The sequence below is a fragment of the Gastrolobium bilobum genome, unplaced genomic scaffold (assembly GCF_033153095.1).
Source record: "Gastrolobium bilobum isolate Gb01-03AN ecotype WA unplaced genomic scaffold, APGP_CSIRO_Gbil_v1 utg177159, whole genome shotgun sequence".
In the NCBI taxonomy this organism is placed as follows: domain Eukaryota; kingdom Viridiplantae; phylum Streptophyta; class Magnoliopsida; order Fabales; family Fabaceae; genus Gastrolobium; species Gastrolobium bilobum.
Genome location: NW_026898250.1, coordinates 27,790 through 48,461, shown reverse-complemented (window position 1 = coordinate 48,461; position 20,672 = coordinate 27,790). Strand labels below are relative to the sequence as shown.

The 20,672-nt window shown below is 29.5% G+C and overlaps 2 protein-coding genes across 2 annotated transcripts; both read left to right on the top strand.

Annotated features, from left to right (window-relative positions):
• The first annotated feature begins 14,073 nt into the window (after positions 1-14,073).
• On the top strand, positions 14,074-15,138 carry LOC133314224 (cilia- and flagella-associated protein 58-like). The gene has a single exon (XM_061515665.1). It carries the CDS (start codon positions 14,074-14,076, stop codon positions 15,136-15,138), a length of 1,065 nt encoding a protein of 354 aa, XP_061371649.1.
• A 58-nt stretch (positions 15,139-15,196) lies between these two features.
• On the top strand, positions 15,197-20,037 carry LOC133314223 (COP1-interactive protein 1-like). The gene is made up of 7 exons (XM_061515664.1): positions 15,197-15,298; positions 15,382-16,502; positions 16,555-17,183; positions 17,998-18,269; positions 18,303-18,513; positions 18,853-19,025; positions 19,113-20,037. Exons 1-7 carry the CDS (start codon positions 15,197-15,199, stop codon positions 19,923-19,925), a joined length of 3,321 nt encoding a protein of 1,106 aa, XP_061371648.1. The 3' UTR covers positions 19,926-20,037.
• The last annotated feature ends 635 nt before the right edge of the window (positions 20,038-20,672 follow it).

Genomic DNA, 20,672 nt, shown 5'->3' with positions numbered 1-20,672 from the left:
GAACAAAGGTCGGGATATGTATAATTTTTTTTTACTAATTAATTTTTTTTTGAGTAAATAGAATTGTATTCTTTAAAAAATGTGAAGTTTTTGAATTAAACTGAATAAATATTTAAAAACAAAGATAATGACAAAGAGTGATTGAGTAGTTATAAATCAATGAATATCCCATTTTTTTAACAGTCATTTCATGGAATAAAACATATTTAAAAATCTGAAAATAAGGAACAAAGGTCGGGATATGTATAATTTTTTTTTTACTAATTAATTTTTTTTCGAGTAAATAGAATTGTATTCTTTAAAAAATGTGAAGTTTTTGAATTAAACTGAATAAATATTTAAAAAAACAAAGATAACGACAAAGAGTGATTTAGTAGTTATAAATCAATGAATATCCCTTTTTTTAAGGGTCATTTCATGGAATAAAACAGTCATTTGTTTTAATAACAATGAATATCCCATTTTTTTTTCAAAAAACGTAAAGATTTGAATTAAACTGAATAAAGGTTAAAAAAATGATTAGATTACATGATCAACATCAATTATTTAAAAACAAAGATGACGACAAAAGAGTGATTTAGTAGTTGTAAATGAGATTTTCATGGAATGAAACAGAAGTTTTTTCTAATAACAAAACACACATACTTGATTCCACTGAATCAAGAGGTTAATAAAAGATTCAAATTTAAAAATATGAAAATAAGGAACAAAGGTCGGGATATGTATAATTATTTTTTTTTACTAATTAATTTTTTTTCTAGTAAATAGAATTGTATTCTTTAAAAAATGTGAAGTTTTTGAATTAAACTGAATAAAGATTTAAAAAACAAAGATAACGACAAAGAGTGATTTAGTAGTTATAAATCAATGAATATCCCGTTTTTTTAACAGTCATTTCATGGAATAAAACAGTCATTTGTTTTAATAACAATGAATATCCCGTTTTTTTTCAAAAAACGTAAAGATTTGAATTAAACTGAATAAAGGTTAAAAAAACGATTAGATTACATGATCAACATCAATTATTATAAAAATAAAGATGACAACAAAAGAGTGATTTAGTAGTTATAAATGAGGTTTTCATGAAATTAAAACAACGTTGTTTGGAAAAAACATACCTCTAAAACACTTAATCCTTCCCAGTTGGACTATAGGACGTTATGAGGATCGTGGTTGTCTGCCAAAAAAGATTGGACCTCAACAAAAATAATTCATTTAACTAAACATTTGTAAGTACCTCATTAAACCAATGACCATTTTTGTCTACAGAAACCACACGATCACAAACTTTCCCAGCAAATTAAACCTTTGTGAAAAAAATTATGCAATAATAAAAAACGAATACAGAAACATAAGAAACACAGTTAATGAAAAAAATAATGATACAGAATAAGATTACTCGTGACAAAACATTAAAAACACAAAACTATAACCGCAAAGAGTTTAAAAATAAGGAAATAGTCATGATACAGAATAAGCCAATGACGTTTAAAAATTAAAAAAAGGCAGCAAAGAGTATGGGAAAAAAATAAAACCCGCAATAATTAAAAAAAGGATAACAGTGAGGAAGAATCTATTACCGACTAAATAAGGGGAGTCAGACGTTTCTTTCTCAATGATGTTATAATCAACAAAATCAAAATCACTCGCACAAATATCAGAAACAACAATCGATTTAACATCAGTCCTCAAGTTGAAAGACAAACGATATTGATGCTTGGTTGGCCTAAACACATCGCTATTGAATCCAACTCCAAATTTTTTTTATAAAATAGCACTCTCCTTCGGTAATTTTATTCCGCACCTGCAAGGTACCTTTGACAGTGGCGTGGATCCTACCACCCTACAAAAGAATGGAGCCAACTTATGTCAACAACGTTAACTAAAATGATCAAAACAAAGATGGAAGATTTTTAAAACACAGAACACAACCTGTTCATCCAATAAAACCATTTCAAGATTGTCCTCCAAATTTTTACGCTGAAAGTTAGGAACTTTCCAAGTCCGAACCACCTTCACCTTAATCCTCCAGTCCTCCTTGGCAGGATTAACATCCTTCAGAAAATCATATTTTGAACTCATATTTTGTGTAAGAAGAAAAAACAGAGAAGCAATCACCGACGTTGAAGAATAATGCGTATCAGGAATTGTATAAATGAGAGTGATTTATAGTTTTTGAATTGTCTTCTTTAAAAAATGTGAAGTTTTTGAATTAAACTGAATAAAGATTTAAAAAACAAAGATAACGACAAAAGAGTGATTCAGTAGTTATAAATGAGATTTTCATAGAATAAAACAGTCATTTGTTTTAATAACAATGAATATCCCATTTTTTTTTCAAAAAACGTAAAGATTTGAATTAAACTCAATAAATGTTAAAAAAAACGATTAGATTACATGATAACCATCAATTATTTAAAAAACAAAGATGACGACAAAAGAGTGATTCAGTAGTTATAAATGAGATTTTCATTGAATAAAACAGAAGTTTTTTCTAATAACAACACACTTATACCTGATTCCACTGAATCAAGAGGTTAATAAAAGATTCAAATTTAAAAATCTGAAAATAAGGAACAAAGGTCGGGATATGTATAATTTTTTTTTTTACTAATTAATTTTTTTTCAAGTAAATAGAATTGTATTCTTTAAAAAATGTGAAGTTTTTGAATTAAACTGAATAAAGATTTAAAAAACAAAGATAACGACAAAGAGTGATTTAGTAGTTATAAGTCAATGAATATCCCGTTTTTTTAACAGTCATTTCATGAAATAAAACAATCATTTGTTATAATAACAATGAATATCCCATTTTTTCTTCAAAAAATGTAAAGATTTAAATTAAACTGAATAAAGGTTAAAAAAAATGATTAGATTACATGACCAACATCAATTATTTAAAAAATCAAGATGACGACAAAAGAGTGATTCAGTAGTTATAAATGAGATTTTCATGGAATAAAACAGTCATTTGTTTTAATAACAATGAATATCCCTTTTTTTTTTCAAAAAACGTAAAGATTTGAATTAAACTGAATAAAGGTTAAAAAAAACGATTAGATTACATGATCAATATCAATTATTTAAAAAACAAAGATGTCGACAAAAGAGTGATTTAGTAGTTATAAATGAGATTTTCATGGAATAAAACAGAAGTTTTTTCTTATAACAAAACACTCATACCTGTTTCCACTGAATCAAGAGGTTAATAAAAGATTCAAATTAAAAAATCTGAAAATAAGGAACAAAGGTCGGGATATGTATAATTATTATTTTTCTTACTAATTAATTTTTTTTCGAGTAAATAGAATTGTATTCTTTAAAAAATGTGAAGTTTTTGAATTAAACTGAATAAAGATTTAAAAAATAAAGATAACGACAAAGAGTGATTAAGTAGTTATAAATCAATGAATATCCCGTTTTTTAACAGTTATTTCATGGAATAAAACAGTCATTTGTTTTAATAACAATGAATATCCTGTTTTTTTTTTCAAAAAACGTAAAGATTTGAATTAAACTGAATAAAGGTTAAAAAAAACGATTAGATTACATGATCAACATCAATTATTTAAAAACCAAAGATGACGAGAAAGAGTGATTTAGTAGTTATAAATCAATGAATAAGCAATCTTGACCATTGATTTAAAGTAACAAATCCTGTCAATTGAAAATATAATTCTTTTTTGTATTTATTATATTCACCGATTTACCATTAAAGGAAATTTTTTTTTTTTTTTTTTGATAACAAAAGGAAACTTTTTTAAATGTTGTAGTGTGAACACATTGGTGAAATTGAACCACAGTGCGACACGTCAACAAGGTTTCCACGTAATGGAATTCCTTTATAATATAAGATAAGATACTTTTTACTATCTTTATTTTATAATCTTTTAATTTACTTATTATTTTTATTTGTTTTGGGTTTTATTTTCTTTTTGTTATTAAACATTATATTTTTTTAAAATAAAATATCTTTTGGGTCCTTACTAAAAATTATGGGCCCAATTTAATAATTTAGAAAAAAAATCGACTCGTGATATCTTTGAATTCAAAATAGACCTATATTAATTCTTTTGAAAGACTAACGTGAATCTTCTTTGAATTTTAGAAGGACCACGATTTTGATTAATCGAATTTATTTTAGAATTCAAATGCACCACGAGTCGATTTTTTTTTCTTAAGAAATTAAATTGTGCTCGAGATTTTTGTTGATAATTCAAATGATATTTTTTTTTATTATTTAAAGAAAGAGGAGTCTGAACCCATAACCCCTCACTTAACCGCCATCCCTCCTTCACCGACTATCAAAAACCTATCTCTAGTCAAGCAATTTATTTATCTTCAGATAACCCCACGTGAACATGTTCAGGAAACTAGGGAAAGGATAAGAAAAGCAGGAGAGCACTAGTGAAGTTGAAATCATCATCAACTTCCAGGGTTAGCGTGCAATTTCAATTTTTAATTTATATGTGTTGTTTAACAATTGTAGGCGTCTATGATGCACGGATACGGGACACGACACGACAAGCCGACATGTTAATTCTAAAAAATGTCATATTTGAATACGTTGGGACACGTTTTGATATTAAATAAAAATTTTAATATATATAATACGATTTATATTTAATACATATAAGAGTTCATAATAAGTCATATAAACAATTAAATATTTAAATTTCATAACATAACAATAAATATAAATAATTTTTCATAGTTTGTTAATTTTTAATGTTAAATTTTATAACAGAAAAAAATTAATTTATAAATTATTTTTTTTTATATTTAGTTAACAAAATAAAATTAAGATTTAAAAAAAAAAAAAACGTGTCCGAACGTGTCCTCAAATGTTGACCGCGTGTCTCCAAATATTGACTGCGTGTCGGAACGTGTCAGAGAGTTAACCGCGTGTCTCCAAATATTAACCGCATGTCGAATGTGTGTCCAAACGTGTCGGAGCGTGTCCGTGTCGGACACGTGTCCACGCACATATCTTTAATCTAGGTTCCTAATATTATATTGCGTTGATTAGCTATTGAAAGTAGATTTCAAATAGTCAAATACTATATAGTTGTTTGTCACCATATCAATGTAAGATGAATAATTTTTTTATTTTCTTGGTCGAATACATCAGCTCACCACGTGCTTTAACAGGTTTTTAAATAAATTTGGTTGTCTTCTTGCATGCACGATAGAACTCTTCGCTTATTGTTGTCTCCCACTAATCCTTGTTTATTTTTATCTATCGAAATTAATTTCGGGTCGTTACACCTTTCGTTAGTTTTTTGTGAAGCTGATTTCCTGTTAATTTATGCAGAATTTACCCAGTTGCAAATGTGAAATCTAAATGGAGAATTATTGATTAAGTTACTCTGTTAATGGTGCACTTATAAGAAGAATAAAATATACATGTTGATTAAGTTTCTAATAAGGATGAATTAGGATAAAAAATATATAAGGATATAAATGATAAAAAAATATATAAGGATATAAATGACAAAAAAATATATAAGGTTGAAAGTGATTCAAAGGCAACCAATTTGGGTATTTGAATTTTTTTCGATATTTTTATGTCATTTTTGTAATTAATTATTTAATTATCAATTAGTATTTTTTATTTATAATGTAATAATGAAGGATATTGTATTATTCATTCAAAATTTTGAATAAATAAATATTAATATTTCTTAAATTTAGTCAATTTAAAATTGTTATGACTTTATTTAGAATCTTCTATTTTCATTTTCTTCCGAAAAAAGTCAATTTATTTTTTTCTCAAAGAATCAGAATAATTACTTCTGATTTGAGATACGAGTTCCTTATTTATTTTATGTGATATAATTTTTTAAAATATGATAGCTTAAAATCAAGAGTTCGTTTTTTCTGCTGCAGTTACTGCAGGTAAGTTATCTGCAGTAAGCTTAATACGACGACGTCGTTTTGAGACGGAAATCATAGTGTTTTTGTAATTTTAATTTATTTCAAGATTATAATAATCTTTATATTTATTATTTTTTAAGATTTAAATACGAAAACGACATCATTTTGAAAATAAATGCAGATAACTTACCTGCATTAACTGCAGAAATATTTTTCCCTAAAATCGATTATTTCATTGGTACATGTGACTTTTAACATTCAAATCTATTTATTTTTATTTGTGTTTATAATAACTATTAAATGTTTAAATTATTTATTTTAAAATTAAATAGCCGAATTTTATTATGATTAATGTTACTTTATTCTTAATTGTTAATTTATTTACCGATTTATAATTCTCCATTAATATGAAATAAAATTATTTCTATCAACTGCCAAATTATATTATTTTGAAAATGGGGAAATTAATGAAGAATTTTTGGTAAAATTTATATATAAAAAATAAATTAAAATTTTCAAAATACTTTTCATTAATTTCTCAGCCCAAAAGGAAATAAATCTTTAGTAGTCCAGTTGTATATATATCGCATCAATAAAATGTGACATATCAATGGACGAGTTTCTAAAGACAGAGATTTTTTTTTTTAAATTCACACTACTAATTAGGAATAAATCTTTGGTGTATCATAAGATTCAATGTGTCTATCCAAATATTTTGTAACATGCATAAAAAAATATCATATTATTTGTTTTTTAGATAATATAATATTTTTTATCTACTTGTGATAAATGGGGAAATTAATGAAGAATTTTTGGTAAAATTTATATATAAAAAATAAATTAAAAATTTCAAAATATTTTTCATTAATTTCTCAATCCAATAGGAAATAAATCTTTAGTAGTCCAGTTTCTAAAGACAGAGATTTTTTATTTTTTTTTTTAAATTCACACTGCTAATTAGGAATAAATCTTTAGGATATCATAAGATTCAATGTATTTATCCTATTATTTTGTAACAGTGGATAAAATGAATATCATATTATTTATTTTTTAATATTTTTTAGGATTTGATGTTTGTCATTTTAAATGACATAAATTATGTCATTTTAAGATAAAGATAGATACAGAGAATGAAAATCACGATAGAGAGAAAGTGAGTGATTTTTTTTAATTTAAATTAAAAAATAAAATTATATGTCTATCTCTCTTTTAAAATAACGTAAATTTTTATCATTTAAAATAACGAACAATCTTCCCCATTTCTTTTATCTACACGAGATAAATGGATAGATGCTGAGTCAATGCATATGCTATACTAAATGGATAGATGCTGAGTCACTAAATAAAGATTTATTCATAAACCAGCTGTTAATTTTTATTTTTATTTATACGACGGTTATAAATAGGTTTGTTTAAGTTTTCGCAGTGAGACCTAATTCTATAAAATCCCACTCCTGTGAATCTGTGATAAACCCTAATCCGTCATCGTCTTTCTCCATCACCGAAAAATTTACATCCTTTGATCATAATTTGCAGTAATCGCACAGGCCTGCCTGCCTCCAGGAATCAATTATGGGATCCTATTTCGAACGTGATTTGAAAGAGCAAGAACTTGCATTGCTTCGAAAATCGATTGAGGAGTGTCGCGTTAAGAGAGAAGCACAAGAGCAGAGATTGCATTCCCTAGAGAGACACATCGAGGAGCGTTCCAAAGCGTTTGAGACTAAGGACAAACAAGTTAGTTCTATCAAACGACAATTATTTAAAAAAACGATTAGATTACATGATAACGAATGGTTTGTGTTTGCGTAAATACTGATTAGTTGGAAAAAAATATTATACAACATATGAAGCAGTTAAAAAAACTGCTCAATATGAAATTTAAACAGTCAAACAACAGATGTCAATTACCTGCTAACGCATGAGGGAGTCAATGGAGATAGATTTTCTACACAATACCAAAAATGTAAATGAGGTGCCAACATTATAATGCCAACTTTCCTAAGTATAGTGATCTAAATAAAGTTATCAGTTGAATAAGAGAAGGAAATCTAATCGCAAGCTAGTGCTGATATAATAATAAAACTCATATGTTGCTGTACAACCATTAGAATATGAGAATGTATTTACAAAAGAAAATAGTGTACAAAAAAAATAAATAGACCTTGAAGTTAATTTCTTTTCACCTACTGTTAGTTATATCATCAAGAGAGCACCTGTTGCAGCTAAACTCATTCCGTTTACTGGTCATTTAAGAAATGCTGTATGTTTAAAAAAGATTAATAAATCAAGGATTGTTAGTCATTGTTGAATGAGATAACCCAAGGAATAATCTTACATGGCACTGGTGGAGGCAGAAAATGGAGTAAGATTTTCTACAGAAAAATTGAAAAAGTCAATTAGATAAGAACACAAATAATTGAAGTTCATTGAGGAAAGCCTTCGCACGCACCATTCAAAGGAAACGATTCCACAACGTTTGGCTGGTAGGAATTAGATATTATTTTATTATAATCACAACCACGTGGCATGCTATGCGTAGTACCAACTGGGAACAATACAAAACCGAAAAAATAATAAATCAAACTTCCAATAGTATAACGTTGCTAAAGCTGTCAAATTGGTATAAAAGAGTAACAAGCCGTTTGTAATATTATGCAGTCGTTGTCTGTTGGAGCTTATATCATTCTGAATATTGCTCACCTTTGAAAGTCTACATGTTTTAAATATGGGGCAGTAACAAAATCCACTAAAGAAGTTCCGCAGTTAAATTTAAAAAATCAACAAACCATGAATGACATAAATGACGAAATAAAATTACCTGCCATCGATAGAGGGAGAAAACCCCAAAAGTTGTTCTACACAGCAATGAGTAAAATTAATGAGTAAAATTATTTAGTTGTGAAAATGAGAATTGATTGTCTGTTGCAGTCAACCTAGATGATTCACTCAGACCTCTGTTTCTTCTTTTCCTTGAAGGAGTATGGAATTCTGATTTGTATTTGCTCATTTTGATATTGTCTCCGTAGCAGTTTGGTCTTCAAATGATATGGTTTTTTGGTTTTTTAGCTCGATACCTTGCTGCAAGAAATGCAGTTTTTTAGCTCGATACGTTCAGGAAAAGAAATGCCAGAAATGCGTTGGGATTCAGTAGTTATAAAAATGTGAAGTTTTTGAATTAAACTAAATAAAGATTTAAAAAACAAAGATAACGACAAAAGAGTGATTCAGTAGTTATAAATGAGATTTTCATGGAATAAAACAGTCATTTGTTTTAATAACAAAACACTCATACCTGATTCCACTGAATCAAGAGGTTAATAAAAGATTCAAATTTAAAAATATGAAAATAAGGAACAAAGGTCGGGATATGTATAATTTTTTTTTTACTAATTAATTTTTTTTCGAGTAAATAGAATTGTATTCTTTAAAAAATGTGAAGTTTTTGAATTAAACTGAATAAAGATTTAAAAAACAAAGATAACGACAAAGAGTGATTGAGTAGTTATAAATCAATGAATATCCCGTTTTTTAACAGTCATTTCATGGAATAAAACATTCATTTGTTTTAATAACAATGAATATCTCATTTTTTTTTCAAAAAACGTAAAGATTTGAATTAAACTGAATAAAGGATAAAAAAACGATTAGATTACATGATCAACATCAATTATTATAAAAACAAAGATGACGACAAAAGAGGGATTGAGTAGTTATAAATGATATTTTCATGGAATAAAACACTCATACCTGATTCCACTTAATCAAGAGGTTAATAAAAGATTCAAATTTAAAAATCTGAAAATAAGGAACAAAGGTCGGGATATGTATAATTTTTTTTTTTTACTAATTAATTTTTTTTCGAGTAAATAGAATTGTATTCTTTAAAAAATGTGAAGTTTTTGAATTAAACCGAATAAAGATTTAAAAAACAAAGATAACGACAAAGAGTGATTTAGTAGTTATAAATCAATGAATATCCCTTTTTTAACAGGCATTTCATGGAATAAAACAGTCATTTGTTTTAATAACAATGAATATCCCGTTTTTTTTCTTCAAAAAACGTAAAGATTTGAATTAAACTGAATAAAGGTTAAAAAAAATGATTAGATTACATGATCAACATCAATTATTTAAAAAATAAAGATGACGACAAAAGAGTGATTTAGTAGTTGTAAATGAGATTTTCATGGAATAAAACAGAAGTTTTTTCTAATAACAAAACACACATACCTGATTTCACTGAATCAAGAGGTTAATAAAAGATTCAAATTTAAAAATATGAAAATAAGGAACAAAGGTCAGGATATGTATAATTATTATTTTTTTACTAATTAATTTTTTTTCTAGTAAATAGAATTGTATTCTTTAAAAAATGTGAAGTTTTTGAATTAAACTGAATAAAGATTTAAAAAACAAAGATAACGACAAAGAGTGATTTAGTAGTGTGAACACATTGGTGAAAATATAATTCTTTTATGTATTTATTATATTCACCGATTTACCATTAAAGGAAACTTTTTTAAATGTTGTAGTGTGAACACATTGGTGAAATTAAACCACAGTGCGACACGTCAGCAAGGTTTCCACAGAATGGAATTCCTTTATAATATAAGATAAGATACTTTTTACTATCTTTATTTTATAATCTTTTAATTTACTTATTATTTTTATTTGTTTTGAGTTTTATTTTCTTTTTGTTATTAAACATGATATATTTTTTTAAAATAAAATATCTTTTGGGTCCTTACTAAAAATTATGGGCACAATTTAATAATTTAGAAAAAAATCGACTCGTGATATCTTTGAATTCAAAATAGACCTATATTAATTCGTTTGAAAGACTAACGTGAATCTTTTTTGAATTTCAGAAGGACCACGATTTTGATTAATCGAATTTATTTTAGAATTCAAATACACCACGGGTCGATTTTTTTTCCTAAGAAATTAAATTGTACTCGGGAATTTTGTTGATAATTCAAATGATATTTTTTATTATTATTATTTAAAGAAAGAGGAGTCTGAACCCATAACCCCTCACTTAACCGCCATCCCTCCTTCACCGACTATCAAAAACCTATCTCTAGTCAAGCAATTTATTTATCTTCAGATAACCCCACGTGAACATGTTCAGGAAACTAGGGAAAGGATAAGAAAAGCAGGAGAGCACTAGTGAAGTTGAAATCATCATCAACTTCCAGGGTTAGCGTGCAATTTCAATTTTTAATTTATATGTGTTGTTTAACAATTGTAGGCGTCTATGATGCACCGACACGGGACACGACACGACACGCCGACATGTTAATTCTAAAAAATGTCATATTTGGATACGTTGGTACACGTTTTGATATTAAATAAAATTTTTAATATATATAATATGATTTATATTTAATATATATAAGAGTCCATAATAAGTCACATAAACAATTAAATATTTAAATTTCATAACATAACAATAAATATAAATAATTTTTCGTAGTTTGTTAATTTTTAATGTCAAATTTTATAACAGAAAAAAATTAATTTATAAATTTTTTTTTTTATATTTAGTTAACAAAATAAAATTAAGATTTAAAAAAAAAAAAACGTGTCCGAACGTGTCCTCAAATGTTGACCGCGTGTCTCCAAATATTGACTGCGTGTCGGAACGTGTCAGAGAGTTAACCGCGTGTCTCCAAACATGTCAGATATGTGTCCAAACATGTCAGAGCGTGTCCGTGCACGTATCTTTAATCTAGGTTCCTAATATTATATTGCGTTGATTAGATATTGAAAGTAGATTCCAAATAGTCAAATACTATATAGTTGTTTGTCACCATATAAATGTAAGATGAATAATTTTTTTATTTTCTTGGTCGAATACAGCAGCTCACCACGTGCTTTAACAGGTTTTTAAATAAATTTGGTTGTCTTCTTGCATGCACGATAGAACTCTTCGCTTATTGTTGTCTCCCACTAATCCATTGTTTATTTTTATCTATCGAAATTAATTTTGGGTCGTTACACCTTTCGTTAGTTTTTTGTGAAGCTGATTTCCTGTTAATTTATGCAGAATTTACCCAGTTGCAAATGTGAAATCTAAATGGAGAATTATTGATTAAGTTACTCTGTTAATGATGCACTTATAAGAAGAATAAAATATACATGTTGATTAAGTTTCTAATAAGGATGAATTAGGATAAAAAATATATAAGGATATATATGATAAAAAAATATATAAGGATATAAATGACAAAAAAATATATAAGGTTGAAAGTGATTCAAAGGCAAACAATATGGGTATTTGAATTTTTTTCGATATTTTTATGTCATTTTTGTAATTAATTATTTAATTATCAATTAGTATTTTTTATTTATAATGTAATAATGAAGGATATTGTATTATTCATTCAAAATTTTGAATAAATAAATATTAATATTTCTTAAATTTAGTCAATTTAAAATTGTTATGACTTTATTTAGGATCTTCTATTTTCATTTTCTTCCGAAAAAAGTCAATTTATTTTTTTCTCAAAGAATCAGAATAATTACTTCTGATTTGAGATACGAGTTCCTTATTTATTTTATGTGATATAATTTTTTAAAATATGATAGCTTAAAATCAAGAGTTCGTTTTTTCTGCTGCAGTTACTGCAGGTAAGTTATCTGCAGTAAGCTTAATACGACGACGTCGTTTTGAGACAAAAATCATAGTATTTTTGTAATTTTAATTTATTTCAAGATTATAATAATTTTTATATTTATTATTTTTTAAGATTTAAATACGAAAACGACATCGTTTTGAAAATAAATGCAGATAACTTATCTGCATTAACTGCAGAAATATTTTTCCCTAAAATCGATTATTTCATTGGTACATGTGACTTTTAACATTCAAATCTATTTATTTTTATTTGTGTTTATAATAACTATTAAATGTTTAAATTATTTATTTTAAATATAAATAGCCGAATTTTATTATGATTAATGTTACTTTATTCTTAATTGTTAATTTTTTTACCGATTTATAATTCTCCATTAATATGAAATAAAATTATTTCTATCAACTGCCAAATTATATTATTTTGAAAATGGGGAAATTAATGGAGAATTTTTGGTAAAATTTATATATAAAAAATAAATTAAAATTTTCAAAATACTTTTCATTAATTTCTCCGCCCAAAAGGAAATAAATCTTGAGTAGTCCAGTTGTATATATATCGCATCAATAAAATGTGACATATCAATGGACGAGTTTCTAAAGACAGAGATTTTTTTTTTTTAAATTCACACTGCTAATTAGGAATAAATCTTTGGTGTATCATAAGATCCAATGTGTCTATCCAATTATTTTGTAACATGCATAAAAAAATATCATATTATTTGTTTTTTAGATAATATAATATTTTTTATCTACTTGTGATAAATGGGAAAATTAATGAAGAATTTTTGGTAAAATTTATATATAAAAAATAAATTAAAAATTTCAAAATATTTTTCATTAATTTCTCAATCCAATAGGAAATAAATCTTTAGTAGTCCAGTTTCTAAAGACAGAGATTTTTTTTTTTTTTTTTAAATTCACACTGCTAATTAGGAATAAATCTTTAGGATATCATAAGATTCAATGTATTTATCCTATTATTTTGTAACAGTGGATAAAATGAATATCATATTATTTATTTTTTAAATAATATGATATTTTTTAGGATTTGATGTTTGTCATTTTAAATGACATAAATTATGTCATTTTAAGATAGAGATAGATACAGAGAATGAAAATCACGATAGAGAGAAAGTGAGTGATTTTTTTTAATTTAAATTAAAAAATAAAATTATATGTCTATCTCTCTTTTAAAATAACGTAAATTTTTATCATTTAAAATAACGAACAATCTTCCCCATTTTTTTTATCTACACGAGATAAATGGATAGATGCTGAGTCAATGCATATGCTATACTAAATGGATAGATGCTGAGTCACTAAATAAAGATTTATTCATAAACCAGCTGTTAATTTTTATTTTTATTTATACGACGGTTATAAATAGGTTTGTTTAAGTTTTCGCAGTGAGACCTAATTCTATAAAATCCCACTCCTGTGAATCTGTGATAAACCCTAATCCGTCATCGTCTTTCTCCATCACCGAAAAATTTACATCCTTTGATCATAATTTGCAGTAATCGCACAGGCCTGCCTGCCTCCAGGAATCAATTATGGGATCCTATTCCGAACGTGATTTGAAAGAGCAAGAACTTGCATTGCTTCGAAAATCGATTGAGGAGTGTCGCGTTAAGAGAGAAGCACAAGAGCAGAGATTGCATTCCCTAGAGATACACATCGAGGAGCGTTCCAAAGCGTTTGAGACTAAGGACAAACAAGTTAGTTCTATCAAACGACAATTGAGCTTGTTTTGTGGAGATATCGATGCGAAAGAGAGAGAATACGATGCTATTCGAAGACGAGTGGAAGAACGTAACAGAGAGTTTGAAGCAAAGGAAGAGAAACTCAAGTTGATACAGAAGCACATTAGCGAGTGTGAGATGCAGCTGCGGTTGAAGGAGGAAGCGTGTAACTGGCAACATGATATGGCGCACCAGGTGATCATTGAGCGCGACAAAATGCAGATGGAAATTGAAGAATGTGTCAACAATCTCAGAGCGAAGCAAGGACGGCTAGTTTTGATTGAGGACTTGATTAGAGAGCGCGAGCAAGAGCTCATGGCGAAAGATATGGATTTTCATCAATTCCTGGATAACATTCATAGAGATAGTGAAGCGAAGAAAGATGAACTCAGGGCTCTATCAGAGAAAATTGTTGAATGTAATATGGAGCTTAGGACGAAAGAGGAAGAGCTTGATGCAATGAAGAGATTAATTAATGGAAAAGGTAACCAACTAGATTTTAAAAGGAAGGACTTAATTAAGTCCATGCGTGTAAGAATCAATCAGCTTGTTCGTGAGCTTGGATCAAAGAGGAAAGAGATTGATACTCTCACATGGATGATGAGAGAAAGCAATTTGGAGATTGAAAAGAAAGAGAAGAAGCTTGAAGGAGTGAAGGACCTTGAGTCAATGAAGAAGCAACACGAAGGGCAAGTGAAAAAGCTCGAGTCGAAAGAGAAGCAATATGAAGGGCAAGTGAAGGAGCTGGCTTCGAAAGAGAAGCAATTTAAAGAACGATCGAATGAGCTGGCTTTGAAAGAGAAGCAATTTAAAGAACGTTCATTAAGTTGTTTCTCTTTTGAAGAGAGCTCGTTTGTTAAGTTGCTTCTCTTTTGAAGAGAGCTCATTCGATCGTTCTTTAAATTGCTTCTCTTTCAAAGCCAGCTCATTCAGAATGAGCTGGCTGGCTTTGAAAGAGAAGCAACTTAATGAACGATCGAATGAGCTCTCTTCAAAAGAGAAGCAACTTAATGAACGACTGATCAATTTAAAGAACGTTCATTAAGTTGTTTCTCTTTTGAAGAGAGCTCGTTTGTTAAAGAGCTCGATCGTTCTTTAAATTGCTTCTCTTCAAATGAGCTGGCTTTGAAAGAGAAGCAACTTAACAAACGATCGAATGAGCTCTCTTCAAAAGAGAAGCAACTTAATGAACGACTGAATGAGCTTTCTTCAAAAGAGAAGCAATATGGAGACCAAGTGAAGGAGCTCAAGTCAAAAGAGAGACAATTCGAAGAACAAGTGAAGGAGCTTGAATCAAAAGAAAAGCGAACTGAAGGACGAGAAGATGGGCTTAAGTTAAAAGAGAAGCAACTTGAAGGGCTAGAGCTGGAGCTCAAGTCAAGGGAGAAGCAATTTCAAGGTGAAGTGAAGGAGCTTGAATCAAAACGGAAGCATTTTGAAGGCCAAGTAAAGGAGCTTGAATCAAGAGAGAAGCAATTTGAAGGGCGAGTAAAGGTGCACGAGTCAAAAGAGATTAAGTTTGAAGTGCGAGTGAAGAAGTTCGAGTCAAAAGAGAAACAGTTTGGAGTTCAAGAAAAGGAGCTTGAATCAAAACAAAAGCATTTTGAAGGCCAAGTAGAGGAGCTCAAGTCAAGAGAGAAGCAACTACATGGTCAAGTGAAGGAGCTTGAATCAAAACTGAAGCATTTTGAAGACCAAGTAAAGGAGTTCAAGTCAAAAGAGAAGCAGTTTCAAGGTCAAGTGAAGGAGCTTGAATCAAAACGAAAGCATGTTGAAGGTCAAGTAAAGGAGCTGGAGTCAAAAGAGAAGCAGTTTCAAGGTCAACTGCAAGAGCTTGAATCTATACAGAAGCATATTGAAGGCCAAGTAAAGGAGCTCGAGTCAAAAGTGAAGCAATTTCAAGGTCAAGTGAACGAGCTTGAATCAATACAGAAGCATTTTGAAGGCCAAGTAAAGGAGTTTGATTCAAAAGAGAAGCAATTTCAAGGTCAAGTGAAGGAGCTTGAATCAAAACAGAAGCATTTTGAAGGCCAAGTAAAGGAGCTTGAGTCAAAAGAGAAGCAGTTTCAAGGCCAAGTAAAGGAGTTTGACTCAAAAGAGAAGCAGTTTCAAGGTCAAGTGAAGGAATTTGAATCAAAACAAAAGCATTTTGAAGGCCAAGTAAAGGAACTTGAGTCAAAAGAGAAGCTGTTTGTAGGCCAAATGAAGGATCTTGAGTCCAAAAAGAATCAATTTGAAGGGCAAGTGACGGAACTTGACTTGAAAGAGGCACAATTTATAGTGAAACTAAAGGAGCTCGAGTCAAGAGAGACAGTTTGAAGGACAACTAAGGGAACTTGATTTAAAAGAGAAGCAATATGAATCATTTGAAGAGGAAAAAGTGTTGATCAAGAAGTCCAATATCCTCCTTCATCAAGTAGAGACTGAGCAGCTGTATTTTAAAGATGCTGACAGTGTAAGCAACAGCAAGGATTTACAATTGCTTTTTAATCTTCTGAAAAAATATGAGTTGCTGTGTAGTCAAGTCTCTGATGTTCTTCACACATCAGCTGACCCTGCTAAGTTGGTGCTAGATACAATAAAAGGTTTTCATTCTCCTCAATTGAGGCAAGAACTTATTGAATATGATGCAAATATTTTAAGGAGAATATGCAGTAGTTTTTTGATGGATGAATTAAAGAAGTCTTCACCAGTAACTAGTTTGCATGTGAAACAAGAAGCTATGAAATTGGCAAGTGACTGGAAGGTGAATATAGCTGCAGGTGATAAGGATTGTTTGGGGGTCCTAGATTTTTTGAAGTTTGTTGCTACTTATGAGATTGGTTCATCTTTCAATGAAAATGAACTTCAGAATCTTCTAGACATAATTGCCCACCATTGTCAGACTCCACAAGCCCTTGGTTGTATTGAAAAACTACAAGGTATATGCACTTCTTTCTCTAGTTTGTTGGAACAATTTTCATCTCAACTGTTGCCTTTAATTATACTGATATTTTTTATTCACCTGATCTGTGTTTTGTTGAAATTCTCTGTAGTCAGGTTAATGTTGTATATCTTGATCAAATTGAAAGAATAGTTAGGTATATAAATATCTTTAATGATTTGTTGTCCAAGTGACTAGAATTATATTGTGGACCTTTTTAAACAGTTGTAGAAACTCTTACTTTGCATCCTTCATTAAGTCGATTTTAATAAATTAATGTAGTCCATTCTTAAACTATATTCGAAATGGTGTGTGGCTTACAAGTTACAACATTTGTTCAGTTTCCTGACAAACAATGGGGGCACTTAATAGTCCTTAAGATCAAAGAGAAGAAATTCAGTAAATGTTAATCTCTGACTAGTTAGCAAAAGAGCCTTCATATATACCAATACATTTCTGTCCACAAGGATTTTTTATTTTATTTTTTGGGGCATAATATAGCAGCATTTCTAGGTTAACATTTTCCTAATAACTTCTGTAGCACCTAATGTCAAATGGCACTAATTCAGTTGACCTCAACCGTATGATTAGGGATGTGCATGGGTCGAACCAAACCGAATTTTTGCAGATATTATTATAAAACGGCTTTCCTTCTGTCACCCATGCATATCAATCTTGGAGAGCTTTGCATACTTTCATATTGCTTTCTATGATCATTATTTTCCAATTGTCACCTTGATTTTCTGATGCTTTTATAAACATGAGGAAGCTTAAATATCTGCTAGCTAAATATTCAGTTTTGTCTTACACAGATAATCAAATAAGTCCGACCATTGATGGAAGAGATTTGCAGTTGCTCTCTGATGAGCAAACAAATGAGTCTGAGTTGATTGACAACGAAATTTCTGTTCATCTCCAAACATCATTAGATCCAGCAAAACTCGTTTTGGATATAATACAGAACCCTATTGTTCCACAGAATAGGGAGGGAAACGAAGGTGTAATGATTGACGGGAGTCACATCTTTCTTTTAGAACAGCTGATGAGAATGTCACCACGTATTGAACCTCATGTAAGAGAAGAGGCAGTGAAGCTAGCACTTGATTTGAGAGAAGAGGCAATGAAGCTAGCACTTGATTTGAAAGCTAACATGAGAGCTAATACTGAAAATTCTTTGGTGGTTTTGGGTTTTCTACTGCTCTTGTCTGTTTATGGATTAGTTTCTTATTTTAATGAAGATGAAGTTTTAAAGCTTTTTGAATTTGCTGCACAACACAAGCAAGCTGTTTCGCTGTTTCGGACCCTTGGTTTTGTGGATAAAATCTCTGGTATGTTTATTAACAATTGTCTTATTTAGTCACCTGTAGCCCTGTTTTTTCTTCTTTTTGGGTGTAGATAATTGAGGGGATTTTTTTTTTTAAAATATATATTAAAAATGTTATCGAAAAATAAAATAAGACAGCTATATGAATTTTCTAAATCTAAGATTTGCTTTTTGTTTTTCCTTCTCCTAACAACTTTTGGATACCATTTGCCTGTATTTTTTTTTTGCCTTGAACTAGTCACTACGAGCATGTCCTAATTCTTCTGCTGATTTTTCTGATGTAATATACCATAGGATTTTTCTGCTTTGATTTGACGAAGTGAAATTGTCTTGTGTCTCGCAGATTTTGTTCAGAATCTTGTCCAGAACCAGCAGCATATTGAAGCTGTTAGATTCATTTGTGCATATAAGTTGGCTTACAAGATCCAACCAGTTGATCTATTGCGACAACATATGCTGAAAGCTAAACTGATTTCCAAGAGAATTTGCCGTAAAAAAAAGTCCATTGAAAAAAAGGTTCCTTTTGCCTATTCAAATTCTATTTCATTAAGTTATTAGTCATCATATAATTGCATTCTAGTAATATGTTGAACGTGAACTCAGGTTATGGGCAGAGATAAAGAAATTGCTAGTCTGGAAACTATTCTACAGTGTATTTCAGATAACAATCTAGAATCTCAAGACCTAGTTAATGAGATTCAAGATCGCATTCTTGTGCTAGAACAGATAAAGGAAAATATTGTTCTTTCTGCATCAGAGCCTTCCTCCAAAGTTGCAATTACTTGGCCTGCTAATGAAGCAGTCACCAAGAATCAAGTTAAAAAAGTGGAACAACCTGGAGAAAAGAAACCTGCTAATGAAGCAGTCACCAAGAATCAAGTTAAAGTGCAACAACCTGGACGAAAGAGACCTGCTAATGAAGCACTCTCCAAGAATCAAGTGCAACAAGATGGAAATAAGAAACCTGCTAATGTAGCAGTCACCAATAATCAAGTTAAAGTGCAACAACCTAAAGAAAAGAAACATGCTAATGAAGCAGTCACTAAGAATCAAGTGCAGCAACCTGGAGAAAAGAAACCTGCAAGTGAAGCAGTTACCACGAATCAAGTTCGAGTGCAACAACCTCAAAAAAAGAAACGTGCTATTGAAGCAGCCCCCAATGATCATCAAGTACAACAGTGGGGTAACAACAGCAAACGTCCTCGGACTGCTGTGCCTTCCGTCTTCCCTCCTCAACACAATCCAGTATTTATGCCTGGCAATGAAAGAGGTATAATACCTAGACCTAGTGGAATACCTGCACAATTTAGGCCACCCCCGAACTATGGTTTTCCCAATCCTATAGGTGCAGAATGGCGTGGAAATACTGGAACAAACTACTTTGGTAACTCCCGGCCTTATCCTCCTTTTAGATGACCCACGTGAATACAATAAAGGGTTAATTCTTTGTAGTTTTAAATTACATAATTTTGTGTCATTTTTAATAAAATTATCGTTGTTTTTTGGTATTTAATTTAATAATGTATATTATTTATTTTAGGCATCTAATTTAATAATGTATTTCTAACATAACTTGTATAATAAAGCTTACGCTAAAAATGTCTCTACACGTCACAATGGTTAAATAAAATATCAGAGTCTTGTTATCAAAAAAAAAAAAAAAAAAAAAAAATATCAGAGTCTACTAAAGGTTTCCTCCTTTTCTGAAGGGGAAATGGCATTTTATTCACAATGTTTGCGTTGCAATGAGCACCAAAAAAGGGCCCTTGATTGAATAAAGTATCTTTTGGACGATCAAGGGGTTATTTTCTCGTATTGAATAAAGTGGGAGCTTATTGTGGAGTTGGTTTGTGAAGCTGCTTCAATCCCTTCCTGGTGATGCTTCTATTCTTGTATGGTAGTAGCATTCATGAGAGTGGTAACGTTACTAAATTTTCTATCTGTTGAAATGTATTAACAAAATAAGAAATATCCAGTTTGCAAAATCAACAAAATGTTCTTTTAAAAAGTATATTAAAAAAATCATTTGAAATTACAGTATGCAAATAACTATCTGTTGTTAAATACTACTTATACATAATGTTTCTTCTATCTAATTGACATACCATATTAACACGATTTTTATTTATTTTTCGTATGAATCATGAGATCATTTTCTTAACT